The 18,273-nt window shown below is 37.4% G+C and overlaps 1 protein-coding gene across 6 annotated transcripts in view; it reads right to left on the bottom strand.

The window, feature by feature from the left end:
• Positions 1–18,273, bottom strand: part of NDUFAF5 (NADH:ubiquinone oxidoreductase complex assembly factor 5) — a 29,780-nt gene that overhangs the window by 3,881 nt on the left and 7,626 nt on the right. For 3 of the 6 annotated variants that reach the window (XR_004486856.2, XR_004486857.2, XM_004276479.4), the window contains exons 5-8: positions 17,576–17,679; positions 14,638–14,677; positions 11,676–11,873; positions 7,677–7,737 (exon numbers count right to left, since the gene is read on the bottom strand). Coding sequence is in view for 2 of the 6 variants with exons in the window: in XM_004276479.4 (XP_004276527.1) it covers positions 7,677–7,737; positions 11,676–11,873; positions 14,638–14,677; positions 17,576–17,679 (403 nt within the window). In the remaining 4 variants the exon portion in view is untranslated. Of the gene's footprint in view, positions 1–6,054; positions 6,145–7,676; positions 7,738–10,487; positions 10,567–11,675; positions 11,874–14,637; positions 14,678–17,575; positions 17,680–18,273 lie in introns of all 6 variants that reach the window. The other 3 variants (XR_007472130.1, XM_033440343.2, XR_007472131.1) reach the window with 2 other exon arrangements.

Here is an 18,273-nt window from a genome sequence, read left to right as displayed (position 1 = left end):
TGTTAAATATCACTTTTACAAGTTATCTTTAGATAAATTCATCCTAATCCTCTTCAGAGTAAGAGACATTGAGACTCTGGGAGGGCTCATGCCAAGGAGTACTTTCCAGAACTTCTGCTGTCAGTGTACTTATCCCTGCGGTGAGCCACAGCCACCCCCCACCTCTGCAGGAGACCCTCCAATACTAGCAGCCATGTGGCTGACAGGGTCTTGGTGCTACGGCCGGGTGTCAGGCCTGTGCCTCTGAGGTGGGAGAGCCGAGTTCAGGACAATGGTCCACCAGAGACCTCCTGGCTCCACATAATATCAAATGGCAAAAGCTCTCCCAGAGATCTCAATCTCAATGCTAAGACCCAGCTCCACTCAATGACCAGCAAGCTACAGGGTGGACACCCTATGCCAAACAACTAGCAAGACAGGAACACAACCTCACCCATCAGCAGAGAGGCTGCCTAAAATCATAAAAAGGTCACAGGCACCCCAAAACACACCACTGGACACACTCCTGCCCACCAGAAAGACAAGATCCAGCCTCATCCACCAGAACACAGGCACCAGTCCCCTCCACCAGGAAGCCTACACAACCCACTGAACCAACCTCAGACACTTGGGGCAGACACAAAAACAATGGGAACTACGAAGCTGCAGCCTGTGAAAAGTAGACCCCAAACACAGTAAGTTAAGCAAAATGAGAAGACAGAGAAATACGCAGCAGATGAAAGAGGAAGGTAAAAACCCATCAGACCAAACAAATGAAGAGGAAATAGGCAGTCTACCTGAAAAAGAATTCAAAGCAATGATAGTAAAGATGATTCAAAATCTTGGAAAAAGAATGGAAAAAATACAAGAAACGTTTAACAAGGAACTAGAAGAACTAAAGAGCAAGCAAACAATGATGAACAACACAATAAATGAAATTAAAAATTCTCTAGAAGGAATCAATAGCAGAATAACTGAGGCACAAGAACAGGTAAGTGACCTGGAAGATAAAAAATGGAAATAACTACTGCAGAGCAGAATAAAGAAAAAAGAATGAAAAGAATTGAGGACAGTCTCAGAGACCTCTGGGAAAACATTAAACACACTAACATTTGAATTATAGGGGTCCCAGAAGAAAAAGAGAAAAAGAAAGGGACTGAGAAAATATTTGAAGAGATTATAGTTGAAAACTTCCCTAATATGGGAAAGGAAATAGTCAATCAAGTCCAGGAAGCACAGAGAGTCCCATACAGGATAAATCCAGGAGAAGCATGCCAAGACACATAAGAATCAAACTATCAAAAATTAAATACAAAGCAAAAATATTAAAAGCAGCAAGGGAAAAGCAACAAATAACATAGAAGGGAATCCCCATAAGGTTAACAGCAGATATTTCAGCAGAAACTCTGCAAGCCAGAAGGGAGTGGCAGGACATACTTAAAGTGATGAAAGGGAAAAACCTACAACCAAGATTACTCATTCAGATTCAACAGAGAAATTAAAACCTTTGCAGACAAGCAAAAGCTAAGAGAATTCAGCACCACCAAACCAGCTTTACAACAAATGCTAAAGGAACTCCTCTAGGCAGGAAACACAAGAGAAGGAAAAGACCTACAATATGAAACCCAAAACAATTAAGAAAATGGTAATAGGAACATACATATTGATAATTACCTTAAGTGTAAATGGATTAAATGCTCCAACCAAAAGACATAGACTGGCTGAATGGATACAAAAACAAGACCTGTATATATGCTGTCTACAAGAGACCCACCTCAGAACTAGGGAAACATACAGATTGAAAGTGAGGGGATAGAAAAAGATATTGAATGCAAATGGAAATCAAAAGAAAGCTGGAGTAGCAGTTCTCATATCAGACAAAATAGATTTTAAAGTAAAGACTACTACAACAGACAAAGAAGGACACTACATAATAATCAAGGGATCAATCCAAGAAGAAGATATAACAATTGTAAGTATTTATGCACCCAACACAGGAGCACCTCAATAATTAAGGCCAATGCTAATAAAAGGGGAAACAGACAGTAACACAATCATAGTAGGGCACTTTAATACCCCACTTTCACCAATGGACAGATCATCCAAAATGAAAATAAATAAGGAAACACAAGCTTTAGCTGATACATTAAACAAGATGGACTTAATTGATATTAATAGGACATTCCATCCAAAAACAACAGAATACACTTTCTTCTCAAGTGCTCATGGAACATTCTCCAGGATAGACCATATCTTGGGCTACAAATCAAGCCTTGGTAAATTTAAGAAAATTGAAATCGTATCAAGTAACTTTTCCAACCACAACGCTATGAGACTAGATATCAATTACAGGAAAAAATATGTTAAAAATACAGACACATGGAGGTTAAACAATACACAACTAAATAACCAAGAGATCACTGAAGAAATCAGAGGAAATCAAAAAATAGCTAGAAACAAATGACAATGAAAACACGATGACCCAAAACCTATCGGATGCAGCAAAAGCAGTTCTAAGTGGTAAGTTTATAGCTATACAAGCCTATCTTAAGAAACATCTCAAATAAACAACCTAACCTTACACCTAAAGCAATTAGAGAAAGAAGAACCAAAAAACCCCAAAGTTAGCAGAAGGAAAGAAATCATATAGATCAGATCAGAAATAAATGAAAAAGAAATGAAGGAAACGATAGCAAAGATCAATAAAAGTAAAAGCTGGTTCTTTGAGAAGATAAACAAAATTGATAAACCATTAGCCAAACTTATCAAGAAAAAAGGGAGAAGACTCAAATCAACAGAATTAGAAATGAAAAAGAAGTAACAACTGACTCTGCAGAAATACAAAGGATCATGAGAGATTACTACAAGCAACTATATGCCAATAACATGGACAACCTGGAAGAAACAGACAAATTCTTAGAAATGCACAACCTTCCCAGACTGAACCAGGAAGAAATAAAAAATATGAACAGACCGCTCACAAGCACTGAAATTGAAACTGTGATTAAAAATCTTCCAACAAACAAGAGCCCAGGACCAGATGGCTTCACAGGCAAATTCTATCAAACATTTAGAGAAGAGCTAACACCTATCCTTCTCAAACTCTTCCAAAATATAGCAGAGGGAGGAACACTCCCAAACTCATTCTACGAGGCCACCATCACCCTGAAACCAAAACCAGACACAGATGTCACAAAGAAAGAAAACTACAGGCCAATATCACTGATGAACACAGATGCAAAAATCCTCAACAAAATACTAGCAAACAGAATCCAACAGCACATTAAAAGGATCATACACTATGATCAAATGGGGTTTATCCCAGGAATGCAAGGATTCTTCAATATATGCAAATCAATCAACGTGATACACCATATTAACAAACTGAAGAATAAAAACCATATGATCATCTCAATAGATGCAGAGAAAGCTTTTGACAAAATTCAATACCCATTTATGATAAAAACCCTCCAGAAAGTAGGCATAGAGTGAACTTTCTTCAACATAATAAAGGCCATATATGACAAACCCACAGCCAACATCATCCTCAATGGTGAAAAACTGAAAGTATTTCCACTAAGATCAATAACAAAACAAGGTTGCCCACTGTCACCACTCTTATTCAACATAGTTTTGGAAGTTTTAGCCACAGCAATCAGAGAAGAAAAAGAAATAAAAGGAACCCAAATTGGAAAAGAAGAAGTAAAGCTGTTACTCTCTGCAGATGATATGATACTCTACATAGAGAATCCCAAAGATGCTACAGAAAACTACTAGAGCTAATCAATGAATTTGGTAAAGTAGCAAGATACAAAATTAATGCACAGAAATCCCTTGCATTCTTATACATTGATGATGAAAAATCTGAAAGTGAAATTAAGAAAACACTCCCATTTACCATTTCAACAAAAAGAATGAAATATATAGGAATAAACCTACCTAAGGAGACAAAAGACCTGTATGCAGAAAATTATAAGACAGTGATGAAAGAAATTAAAGATGATACAAACAAATGTAGAGATATACCCTGTTCCTGGATTGGAAGAATCAACATTGTGAAAATGACTCTACTACCCAAAGCAATCTACAGAGGCAATGCAATCCCTATCAAAATACCAATGGCATTTCTCACAGAACGAGAACAAAAAATTTCACGATTTGTAAGGAAACACAAAAGACCACGAAGAGCCAAAGCAATCTTGAGAAAGAAAAATGGAGCTGGAGGAATCAGGCTCCTGGATTTCAGACTATACTACAAAGCTACAGTAATCAAGACAGTATGGTATTGGCACAAAAACAGAAATATAGATCAACGGTACAGGATAGAAAGCCCAGAGATAAACCCATGCACGTATGGTCACCTTATTTTTGATAAAGGAGGCAAGAATATACAATGGAGAAAAGACAGCCTGTTCAATAAGTGGTGCTGGGAAAAATGGACAGCTACATGTAAAAGTATGAAATTAGAACACTCCCTAACACCATACACAAAAATTAACTCAAAATGGATTAAGGACTTAAATGTAAGGCCAGACACTATCAGACTCTTAGAGGAAAACATAGGCAGAACACTCTATGACATAAATCACAGCAAGATCCTTTTTGACCCACCTCCTAGAGAAATGGCAATAAAAATAAACAAATGGGACCTAATGGAACCTAAAAGGTTTTGCACAGCAAAGGAAACCATAAACAAGACGAAAAGACAGCCCTCAGAATGGGAGAAAATATTTGCAAATGAAGCAACTGACAAAGGATTAATCTCCAAAACATACAAGCAACTCATGCAGCTCAATATCAAAAAAACAAACAACCCAATCCAAAAATGGGCAGAAGACCTAAATAGACATTTCTCCAAAGAAGATATAGTTTGCCAAAAACACATGAAAGAATGCTCAACATCACTAATCATTAGAAAAATGCAAATCAAAACTACAATGAGATATCATCTCACACCGGTCAGAATGGCCATCATCAAAAAATCTAGAAACAATAAATGCTGGAGAGGGTGTGGAGAAAAGGGAACACTACTACACTGTTGGTGGGAAATGTAAGTTGGTAAAACCACTATGGAGAGCAGTAGGGAGGTTCCTTAAAAAACTAAAAATAGAGCTACCATATGATCCAGCAATCCCACTCCTGGGCATATATCTGGAGAAAACCATAATTCGAAAAGATACATGCACCCCAGTGTTCACTGCTGCACTATTTCCAATAGTTAGGACATGGAAGCAACCTAAATGTGCATCAACAGAGGAATGGATAAAGATGATGTGATATATATATATACAATGGAATACTACTCAGTCATAAAAAAGAACGAAATAATGCCATTTGCAGCAACATGGATGGCCCTAGTGATTGTCATACTGAGTGAAGTAAGACAGAGAAAGACAAATATAATATAATATGGCTTATATGTGGAATCTAAAAAAAGGGTACAAATGAACTTACCTACAAAACAGAAATAGAGTTACAGATGTAGAAAACAAACTTATGGTTACCACGGGGTAAGGGTGGGGGAAGGATAAATTGGGAGATTGTGGTTGACATATACACACTACAATATATAAAATAATAAGGACCTACTGTATACCACAGGGAACTCTACTCAATACTCTGTAATGGCCTATTTGTGAAAAGAATCTAAAAAAAGAGTGGATATATGTATATGTATAACTGATTCATTTTGCTGTATACCTGAAACTAACACAACATTGTAAACCAACTATACTCCAATTAAAAAAAAAAGTGTGACTACAAGAGTAAGTTTTTGACTACATATCTTTCCCCTTATAAAGCTGACAGAAGCACCGTACTCAGAGGAGGCTGAATGATAGGTAAAATGGACTTTGTTACAAATGGGCAGCTACGAGAAGCAGGAGAGTCAGTCAAGAGAGTGCCAGAACAGGGGTCAAGAAGGCAAGAGTTTAGCACCCAGTTCCACCACTAACAGGCAAGTGTTCTCTTTGGGCATAATATTTCTGACTTGTAGGACAGGGGTAAAGTAGTTACCAGAGGGTTATTACAGAAGCAAGTGCAACAGTGCAACAGTGCAACAGTCGGCAGCCTCACCTCTTTCGGGGTTGGGAGGTTGGGTTTGTGTCCTTGCTGCTCCTCAAAGCTTCTCCCAGGCCATGACCTCTCTACTGCTTCCAACACCACCTATTCACAAATGACTCACAATGTTTACCTGGGCCAGTAGCCTCCTCTGAGCTACACAGCCACACACTCAACTGCCTACCTGACGTCTTGTTTCAGCTATTTCAAAAGCGTTTCCAATCCAACATGCCCAAGTGTGAACTCAAGAGCTGTCCCTGCCCATACTTGGTTATCTTCTACTGTTTCTCTATCAATGAAGGGCACCGTCTATCTGGATAGGAGAGCCAGAAACTCAGTGCTATGTTTGAAATGTCTCTCTCCTTCATCGGCCCATGTGTAATCCATCAGCAAGAACTGTCACAATTATCTCGTAAACATGTCCAGAATCCATTCACTTCTCTCCATCTCCACTGCCACCTCCTTAGTCCAAACCACCACCATTTCTCAGTAAGCTTTCCAGCTGTTAAGTCTCCTACTAGTTTATCTGCCAATCCATTTAAAAAAAAATACAAATCTGACATCATGACCCCTCCCCCCATTAAAATACCTCAAGGGGCCTTTTAAGATAAAGACAAACAATCTTAACAAAGGTTACAAGGCCCCCATTTACCTACCAATTTAATCAGTCAACTTTTCTTTTTACTCCCTGTATTCTGGCCAAAATGCCCTTCTTTCAGTTCTTGCCACGTTCTTTCTTGCAACAGGGCCTTTGCACATGCTGTTCTCCGTGGCTGGGACTCAATTCCTCCCTGCTTTGCCTAGTGACCCCGCTTCATTTTTTAGGGCACAACCATCACTTCCTCAGACAGGACTTTGTTGACTCTCCCACACCAGGACCTATCCCACCTAACCCCCTGGCAACCCGCAATCCTACACTAACCCAACTACCTGCTTTCTTTCTACCTGTGCCTGGATCTGAGCTGCCAAGTGTTGCTGGAGAAAGTCACTGAGGTGTTCTACCACCCTCATATGCTCCTTCAAGAAAGTCCTGCCAGGACAGGAATAAAGACGCAGACGTAGAGAGTGGGCTTGAGGACACAGGAAGGGGGAGGGGTGGGCTGGGACGAGATGAGAGAGTGTCATGGACATATATATACACAACCAATTGTAGAATGGATGGCTGGTGGAAAGCAGCTGCATAGCACAGGGAGATGAGCTCGGTGCTTTGTGACCACCTAGAGGGATGGGAAAGGGAGGGTGGGAGGGAGACGCAAGAGGGAGGAGATATGGGGATATTTGTATATGTATAGCTGATTCACTTTGTTATACAGCAGAAACTAACACAACACTGTAAAGCAATTATACTCCAATAAAGATGTTAATAAAAAAAAAAGAAAGTCCTGCCAGCCTTTCACAGGCAGTCACAGCTCTAAGTTCCTCTACTTCACAGCACTTACCACAATTCTAGTTTAACGTTTATCTTTGTGGCAGCTGCCTCATGTCGGCCTCACCCATTTTACAGAATAAACTCCATGAAGACAGTCCGCTTTCTCCTCACCCAGTGTATCTCTAGTGCTTGGCCCCAGTGCTTGCCATAGCCGGCCCTCAAAATACGACTCTCATATGGAGTCTAAAAATTCTTTAAAGTGTCTTACCTTGTAAATCTTCCATCAATTCAAACATTCCAGGATAGTTAACTTGAATTTCATCAGTGTCCTATTCAAAAAGAAAGACAAATCCTTTGGCATTCATTACCAAAAATCCAGATTAGAAAAGAGGTTGTAGAGATTGCCCAGACCAATCTCTCACGGTAAGCAGGAATCTTCTTTACAGTATTCTTCACAGACGTCATCTGGCTTACACTTGATTTACAAAGATTTCAAATTGCAGAATAAATGCTTGCCATTCTAACAGTAATCTTTCTATAACTCCATCAACTGGTTCTAATTCTCTCCTTGGGATTAACACAGAATAAAGTCTATTCTGTACTCTGCAAACAATTACCCTTTTCTTCAAGTCTTTGAAAACTCTTCCAGGACACTATAATTTTTTTAGGGGGAGGGGTTAGGCTTTTACACAAAATTTATAGATCCTTACATGTGCTGACCTCATTTTTCTCTACATAGTCAATATCAATCTCACTCTCTCTCAAAATGTGACATGCAGAATAAAGCCAAAAACGGTCATCTCCCAAGATGCTTTCATTCTACTCCCAGTGATGCAGCAATACTACACAGACTAGTTTAGGAAAGGGCACATGGCTGGCACACACAGTTTATTTCTCAAGTGAACTGCTGAGCAATGATACCCCACTCTTTTTGAAGTTTGATACAGGAGTTCACTGTTGGTACAGTGGCAGAGACCACTGATGCTCCCCAAACATCCAGGTACTCCTTGACACTTCACAACCCCAGACATTTCTCCTGGCAAAAGAAAAGTGAGGTGGAGGCAAGGTAATAAAGAGCTAGTGAGCCTTTTCCAGGCCGTCTCTGCTGCAGTGACCTTAAAGGATACAAGGCCGAGATGGCACAACTACAGGATGGAGAGGAGCTGCCCAACCAGCATGGCTGTGATGTGAAAAACTCCTGTGTTAACCACTCAGATGTAGGAGTTTGCCTATACTGGAAACTAGCCCTGAATATAGGACACTTTTTTTTCAAGTTTGCTATCAAAATGCTGCACATATCTCAAACTTCATCCTATTGGCACTAACCACTTTTGAAGTATCTAGATCTTTTTGTATTCTGTAGCTTTATCTAATATGTTAACTACACCTCCCAATTTTGGACTTTAATGTTGCACAGAATCAAATACAAAACCCTAAGGAACACTTATCAAAAACATCCATTCTAATTCCTAAAGAAATGCAAAACAAAATGACCAATTACTATTTTAACATTAGAGATACAAAACAAAAGTATAAGCAGCGGATTAACATACACTGTTGATGAGGCATGTCAATTAATGCTACCTTATGGACAGTAATTTTACTGTCAAAATTTGAAATGCATATTCTTTGACTAGGCAATACCATTGCTAGAAATTGATCTGACCGATTATGTAAAAGAAAATTCACTGCAGCATTTTTTGAAAGAGTATAAAAAAAACAAACAACAAACTGGAAACAATTTAAATGTCCATTTACAGACAGCAGGTTAAATAAAGTATATCTATTCAATGAAATACTATATAGCTGTCAAAAAAGAATGTGGTAGATGTATGTTTGTACGGGAGGATCTCCAAGATATGTTATTGTCTGGGGGAAAAAAAAGAGTGCATATAGAAAAAAGCAAAAGAGTATATATTGTTGCATGTGTACATTTAAGTGATATAACTGTACTCCAGTCTGTGAGGAAAAAGTGTTCTGAAAGGATATATAAGACAGTTAACCAAAGTCATCCTTGTGGAAAGGAACGGGGTGTCAGAAGGCAGGAGGAGACTTCTGTTCATTTTGGACCCACTCTCTTATTCTCTCTATACATGGTTTGTTTGTGTTTTTTTTCATTTTTTTAAAAAACATATGCATGGATCAGGTTGTATGTGCACTTTTTAATAAGATCATCTCTGGATAGTCCCTTGTATATATTTTTCTACATGGGGAAATTATTTTTAAAAAGAGATTCTAAGATTAAAAATAAATTTCCTCCCAGCTAATGCCTAACCATTAAACAATATCCTTTGAAAACAATTCAACGAAAGCAACTAAAAGCACCATCTCCTTCTCAATCAAGAGTACTACAATAGCCTTGTCAAAGGTCTTATTCAAATTAAGATGGGGGACCATATTTGCAGTTTTCTTCTAATATACTAGCCTGGAAACCATTCTAAAAGGAAATGAGCTTCATTAAGAATGCCAACTAACTCTAAAAATAATTCACTAAGAGGGTCATATAAATGTAAATATAATTACATGATATTAATTTAACTTGATTTCACTTTACAAATAAAAATCCATTGCAGTATAAAAGTAACATATCTAATGTATGAAACATAAACCTGTATAATTGATTATCTAAAAGCTTTCTTGCATGGGAGTTTTAGAAAATGAATTAGGATGCAATGTTAATACAGCACTTTAGAGACAATGTATATGTCTCAAGGAACAAATTTCTATAGATTTTATATATTAAATTAGCAACTAATTTTATAAACTATAGAGAAGATTATATAGCAATATTTTTGCATTATATTAATGTTTGAGTCATTCTGCTCAATTTTGGAGAAGTATATGGAAGGTATTCTGAATTATTTGAATTCCCAATTAACAGAAATGTAGGCTATGAAATGTTATAATGTCAGGTTAAACATTTTTAGTAGAAATCTTTCTAGAACACACAACTCACTTTACAAACATAGAAAACTGCAAGTGGTTAACATAATTTAACTTTCTTTCGATGACTCAGTAGAAGTCTCATCTTTTTCCTAATGGGCAATGAATTTTGAGTCCCTTAATACTGCTGACTAACCTGTTTGACTGGGCACGAGTTCTTCAACATCACTCCGTGAGGGTTGTCGTCAGTTCCCAGTCTCTGTCTCTTCCCTTCCCTAGAAGGGAAACCCCTTCCCAACATCAGAGGCCCTGCTGGTCTACGCTCCTTGCTTTCTATCAAAGCACGGAAGGATATGACAAGCCATTTTCGGTAGGTTGATTTTATGAAACACACTCACACTACATCTCCTTAAAAAGTTACTTTAAGTTTACAGTCTCTAATTATGCAATGAGAAGCTTTCTTCATTAAAAAAATTCCTATCTCTTCTAATCAGGTTTAGAGATGTTTTTAGGCCTGAGGGGTTTGGAAAATCATGGCAAGTCCATTCTCTGGAAGGCAGTAATGACATCTTTTAGAATGACTTTGTTGCTGAAGGAGGTTTGAAGGGGGAATCCCTGTCTGGATGCGTCCCTGAGGGAAGCCTTGGCCTGGAAAGTGTTAGGAGTAGAGGGAGGAGGAGAGAGGAAGGCAGGAACTAGGACTTATTGAGCATTTATTGTGAAGGTCCAGGTACTTTACACCCTTTAAATTATTTAATCCTAACGGCCACCTGTGGTGAGTAACATTTGCATTTTTTTTTAAAAATGAATGCTCAGAGAGGTGAAGTAAACCCCCCAAATTCCCCTAGCTAGTAAAGGGGCAAGGTAAGGATCCAAATTATACTGTCAGACACCAGCGCCCTGCACCATCACTGCACCATGGTGACTCCATGTTTCTTCATCGCTGATGGTCTCGGGTCCTCTTCCCAGATCTCTCCAGTCCTGATGGTGTACAGCCCCCTGTCCTCCCTTCTCTACCTGGATCTAACCCAGGGCCTCGTGAATGCACGCTCTCTCATTTCTGCCTCACACGGCACCACTTCACTTGAGGGCTGGTGGTAGAGGCAATGCTGTGAATGCTCCCGTACACCCGCTTCCCTCCTCCTCTGGGATGCTCTAACTCTCATGTTACACCTAACTCTGGATTTGAAGACTGTGATGGAGTAGCGTGTCTTAGAAAATAGCCTCCTTGTTAACTGAGGTACATTCTTTGTTTGAGTTACTTATTCAGGTAATGGATAATAGAAGTTTTACATTCCTACCTTGTGTCAATCAAGATAAAAAGAGAGAGTGATTATTTCTGAACTGTGTAATTAATGGGTTACTCAATTCTCTTGATAGTTACCACAGTCAGCGTATTAAAGCCGGCTCTCCCGAGCAGATGTCCTAGGTCATTGACAGCAGTGAAAGGAGAGACGTGTGGAGAAAATCCTCCTTCCCTTTCTGTTTCCGCTAACTGTAATGAACACCGGAGTTCATAGAGAGTGTCACCTCCAAACAATGCACCAATAAACACTCCATCTGGTTTTAAAACACAATGAATCTGAAATAAATATAAACAACAAAACTATTCAAAATTTTACATATAAAAATGTTAAAAGGATATATGGTATCTAGATCAATATTTTATGATTACCATTCTTATTTTGTCAAATTAATAACCAGATAATTTATTAAATAACACTTAGACAACCAACTATCAGAAAGGCATTGCAGTATAATATTGTTGTGAAGATAGACATTTACTGATAGTGTTAATATCTATAAAATATTTTATATGTTTTTAATTTTTTATAATAGACAAAACTGACTCTTATAATCAGTAAAATATTGAAAGAAAAAAATTTTAAAGTGTGGTAGAGTACAAAAATCACCATCCTCCCTGTATCTGTGCCCTCTGAAACGCTACTCAACAACAACTCCCATTAAGGGATGGAGGCTACTTCCCCCTCCTGGAATCTGGGCTAGCCTTGTGACTTGCACTGACCAAAAGAATGCAGAGCAAGTTGACAGTGTGTCAGTGTCAAGCCGAGGTCTCAATGGCCTTGCTGCTTCCACCTGCTCTCTAGGAGCCCCGTCTGGCCACCACGTTGTGAACAAGCCTGAGCTGGGCTGGTGAAGGATGAGAGATCAGCCAGGCGTCCCAGCTGAAGCCATCCGACAGCTCCAAGACAATCCATTGGCATATCAGACACACGGGTGAGCCAAGCCAGACCCAGAAGAATTTCCTAAGTCCAGCTCAAATCCCTAATTCACAAAATTGTGAGCTAATTATTTTTAAAACAAAAAGCTGAGGTGGCTTATTATGCAGAAAAAATTGATTTACAGAGAAACCATTATGATTCACAACATTAATCTAGTAACATTTTAGTTAAAATATTAACATATTAATCTAGTAACATACAGAATTAAGAAGTAACCAACTTATTTTTCAGCTTTAAAACAACCAGTTTTAATTTATAACTTGAGCAAAATAGCAGCCAGAATGAATTCCAGATCATAAATGTTTACTCAATGACTCTTAGAACTACAATCTTTAACTAGTTTTGACTCTGACTATTCTCAACAACGAGGAACATTACAGGACAGGGTGGATTCTGAAGTACATCAGAACCCAAATCACAGTAGGCTCTTCTTTTTTTTTTTTTTTAGTAGGCTCTTCTAATTCAAGTATGCATCTTGGATTTACATTTAATACATTATGAAGCAATTACAAAACAGTATATAAGCAAACCAACTGTAAAATCTTTTGGTTTTTTTCTTCTGCCCCTTTAGTGTTACTTCTTTCTCTTGCCACCAAACTCTAATATAACGTACCTAGAATTTAGTCCTCAGCTCTCTTCAACTTCTCTCTACCACAGAGGGCTTATCAGTTCCCATGGATTTCACAAGGATCACTTTCCAATCTCTACCTTGAGCTTCCCAGAACTCTAAATTTGTCTTTAGCTGCCTGTGCGCCATGAATATCTGTCTCTTGATAAACTTACTCCCTCCCCTTCCCCAGTACATCCAACACACACACAACACTTTTTCTCAAACCAACTCCCTTTTCCAAATGCCATATTTCTGTTAATTACCATTTTCTATTCCCTTTATCTGATCACTACCATTCTTTCCCCTACTTTTACTAATTATTCTCCAGTCATCCAGACTCAAAACTTTAAGGCAAGCTTTGACTCCTGACTCTTTTTGATCTTCAGCTCTAACCAGCCACCAAACTGTTGACTCTTACTTTGCAGAGTCCTAAATACCTTTCTCTTCTTTTTAACTCCTACCATTGCCACATAGGTTTAGTGTATCTCATGCCTGGGCCACTGAAACAGTCTCTCTTCCATGTAACCAAATTCCAGCATCAGTTTTCTAATCAGCAAAATGAAGCTATCCTGCAGAGTTATTTAACACATATATAAAACAGAGCACAGTGATTGGCAAACAGTATATGCTTAAGATATGGTAGTTATTATCCTGCCTACCAGCTTTTTAATCATGTTACTTTCCTCTTCAAAATTCTCCAGTGGCTCTGAATTGCCTTAAGAAAAACTCCTAATTCCTTAATCTGTCACCTGAGTCTGCCTAAATCTGGTCCCCAAATTCCTCATCTACACCTGGCACTATACTAATTCTCTAACAGGCTTCCTCTTTGTCCTTTCAGGCTCCTGAGTCTCTTACACCTCCCATCTATCCCGGGATTCTGCCTTCCTGGAGCGTATTCCCACTCCAAATCTGACCTACCCTTTGAGGCCCTGTTCAAGAAATTCCTTCCTCTTAAAGGTTTCCTAGGCCACTCCAAGCCACAGTGATCTCCTTCCCTCCTTGGAACACGATGCTTTTTACCCACCCTTCATCTGTTTGTTGATCAATATCAACCGAGAAGCATTTACTAGCATTGCCTAAGTATAAGGTATGGGGGAGATACAAACACTGTAGGAACAAATAGGTTCTCACCCACAAAAAATTTATAGGCAGTGCAGGAAGAAAAGAAAGCCACACAGAAAATGTCTTATGATATTAGTACTATTTTGTACAAGTCTTAAATATTTATGAAAACTTTAGTAACATCTCCATAATTAGATTTCTTAATTCTCAGGGAACAGGGAGTCACTAATGTACTTCTTAATATGCCAAAGGGCACCAAGTGTATCTGGCCGACAGAAGATAATCAATTTTTTATTTGCTTCCGTTTCCAATTGTCAAAAATATAAAATGGAAAACATCTATAAGTTTCTGTGTAAAAACAGAAACATCTGTAAGTTGCTAATAATAAACAAAATAACACAGGCTATTAGAATCAACACTAAGATTTTTACCTGTTCAAGTGCTCTAGGAAGGTCATTCACCCAGTGCAAACTAAAATATAAAACACACATTTGTTTTAGCTTAATGTGTATAATTAATTAGTACGAGCAGCACTAGTATAATGATAAGCCACAAAAAAGGTGTACATTTTGATGTTTGAAATTGCATATCAAAATTCATTGATTGTTTTCATACAAGTTTTAAAATAAAAAATATTCCTAGGGAATTACCTTCCTTCTGTTGCAGGAGAAAATGTGACAGTATATCACTTTCCTGATATGATTATCTCTCCAAATAGTCTTCAATGAATAAAGTAAAAGTCAGCTTTTCTAAAGCATACATACAAATGGCCAACAGGTATATGAAAAGATGCTCAACAACACTAATAATTAGGGAAATGCAAATCAAAACCACAATGAGATGTTACCTTATACCTATCAGGATGTGCATTAAGAAAAAGAGATGACAAAGGCTGGTGAGGATGTGGAGAAAAGAGAGCCTTTGTGCATTGTTGGTGGGAACATAAACTGGAACAGCTGCTGTGGAAAACAGTATGAAGGTTCCTCAAAAAATTAAAAATTGAACTACCATATGATCCAGCAATCCCACATCTAGATATTTATCTGAAGGAAGTAAAGTCATTATCTTGAAGAGATACCTGTATTCCCATGTTCATAGCAGTATTATTCACAGTAGCCAAGGTATGGAAACAATCCAAGTGTCCATTAAGAGATGAATGGATAAAAAAGATGTGGTGTGTACACACACACACACACACACACACACACACACAGAGGAATATTATTCACCCATAAAAAAGAAGGAAATCCTGCCTTTTGGGTCAACATGGATGGACCTTGAGGGCATTATGCTAAGTGAAATAAGCAAGACGAAGGAAGAAAAATACTGTATGTTCTCACTTATATGCAGAATCTAAAAAAGCCAAACACATAGAAACAGAGCAGAATGGCGGCTGCCAGGGGCAGAGGGAAACAGGGAGCTGTTCAAAGGATACAAACTCCCAGCTTTAAGATAAACAAGATTTGGGGATCTAATACACAGCACGGTGACTATAATTAACAACACTGTATTATATAATTGAAGGTTTTTAAGAGAGTAGATCTTAAATGTTATCACCACATACCTACACAAAAAATTGCAATTATGTGAAGGGATGAAAATTGTTAACTAACCTTATTGTGGTAATCATTTTGCAATATATATATGTATTTGATCATCATATGGTACACCTTAAACTTACGTATGTTATATATAAATAATATCTCAATAAAGCTGGGGAAAAAAATAAAGTAAAAATCATCCCTATCTGGCATCTCATTTAAACAGTGCTATTCTGAGAAATTATTTGAAATAGTAAAAATAAGGACCTGATGACATATTCAAGGAAGTTCACCAATTAAATCAAACAATTAAGCTAGATATATATAGAATTCTAAGTCCTACTTTCGCGGGGTGAGGTGGGGAAGCCACTTCATCAGACCTATAATTTTCCCAAGGCAAACAGTATTACTCATCAAAAATAACTCAATGAGTTTTCTGATAAATAATATCCCATATTTTTTAAGACTATAAAAAAGAATAAATAAACTCAAAGTTCTATATACTTAAAACTTAATTTTAGAAATGTCTTGCATTGTCTTTGGACTCTATTTGATCCTCTCCCAGAGTGTGGTGTTGTATAACCACAAGACTCAGTCTCTGTAGAGTATGGTCACACTTTCCTGGTAGAGCTGGCATCCTCTTAGCTGAATTCCAGGAGAGCACCGAAGACCCATTTCAAACCATACTATGTTAAGCTCACATTTATCTTTCATAATGCTTTCTATCAATTATTTGATACTTTAAAAATTGAGGTCATATTATAAACTCTATCATACTTACGGGGAAACTGAAAGTGACAGAATTACAGTAGTTACTTGCAAATAACAAGCACAGGAGCTAAAGTTAAAACTCAGGTTCTGACTCTCTGCCCAGGGCTCTTTCCCTTAGACCAAGTACGTGTAATGTTTTCCATTTCACAATAGAATCGGAATACTTTTCTAAGTTTGTTCAGCACACCTCAAAAAGCAGAGAAAAAATTACAAACTCACTAAAGAAAACAGCAAGGGTGACCAACTCTCCCAGTTTGCCTGGAACTGAGGGGTTTCCTGAGACACAGGCCTTTCAGTGCTAACACTGGTAAAGTCTTGGGCAAACCATAATGACAGGTCACCCTAAAAACAGCCATTAAAAGGGCTGAACTGAGCATGTTGAATCTTTGAAAAAAAATCTGACTATACTAATAAGGAGAAATAAGGCACCACACAGAATACTTTATTTTCTCTATTAGATGTTGAGGTCTTTGAGGACAGGATTCCTGTCTGAATTCATTTTTCAATTCCCCAAAGCATCGAGCTCAGTGCCTTGTACATTATAATCTATTCAACAAACATTTATAATATATGTTTTTGTAATAAATGTGGAGGGACATGGTAGGAAGTACAAAGGGAAAAAGTAACCTTGAGAACTACGTCTCTGTGTAGAAGAATTAGAGTTAAAGGAAATATGAGCTTTTCCTTATTTGCCAGAATGAGTTTATAAGGGTGTTCTAACATCTGAATATTGGAGCCAGTATACTCTTTCAAACTCTTGCCCCATCAACATGTAACTAGGTTACGTCAGCGAGGAAAACCCTTCTAACACAGATAAACTTTAGCAAATTAAGGAAAGTTGGGGAGGAAAAAAAGTTGAGGTACTATATCACTTATCCCCACTAGGGAGCATATAATCCATAATTCTTTACCAGAGAAAACTGGTTTGTGACTTAAAATAAGTTATTAAGATATTTACTCTGTTATCTATTTTATTTACCTTATAATATTAAAATTTTATAGCATAAATTATCTATTTTTAACATATATTTTTTAAAAGCACAAATAGATTACCAACCTTAAACTGCTAACCACCAGATCAAATATATTTTCTCTGAAGGGAAGAAATTCTTCATCAGCTAAAACACTGACAGTAGGAATTTCCATTTCTAAGGCATTTTTCTAAAAGTTAAAAAACAGACGTTCAAAACACATTTATATAACATCTTAATTATTAACACAATCATTGTTTGTTAAACTTAAGTCAATGTTATATTTACTTGGTAGTTTCTAGTCCTTCTAAAAAATAAAAATTAAAAAAATTAAAAGTTTCAGTGGAATAATTGAAGCCAGAAAACTGCTAGATGAAAATATGGGTGAACACTTTTATACTCTTAGATGAAAATGCCTAAGTAAACGTGACTCAAAAAACAGAAATTGTAAAGACTGATATACTTGATGATAAACTAATCAAAAACTTCTAAAAAGCAATAAACAATGTAAACAATATATTTGGGAAAATATTTTTTAAATATATGAAGAAAAACTAATATCCCTAAAAAGCAAGTTCTTACAAACCACCTAGAATAAGAACATGCCAAGGTTAAAGTAGATAAAGGACTAAGGTACAGGCACATCATAAAAATTACTTACAAAATTCACAAATTGAAAAAAAACAATAGCCAAAAGACATCAAGAGCTATTTGGCTACTCTAGTAAACAAAGAAATGTAAATAAAAACAATGAAATTCTACTTTCTGCCTATTACATTGACAA

The sequence above is a fragment of the Orcinus orca genome, chromosome 16 (assembly GCF_937001465.1).
Source record: "Orcinus orca chromosome 16, mOrcOrc1.1, whole genome shotgun sequence".
Classification (NCBI taxonomy): domain Eukaryota; kingdom Metazoa; phylum Chordata; class Mammalia; order Artiodactyla; family Delphinidae; genus Orcinus; species Orcinus orca.
The sequence above is the reverse complement of the archived record's forward strand: the minus strand, read 5'-3'. Positions and strand labels throughout refer to the sequence as shown.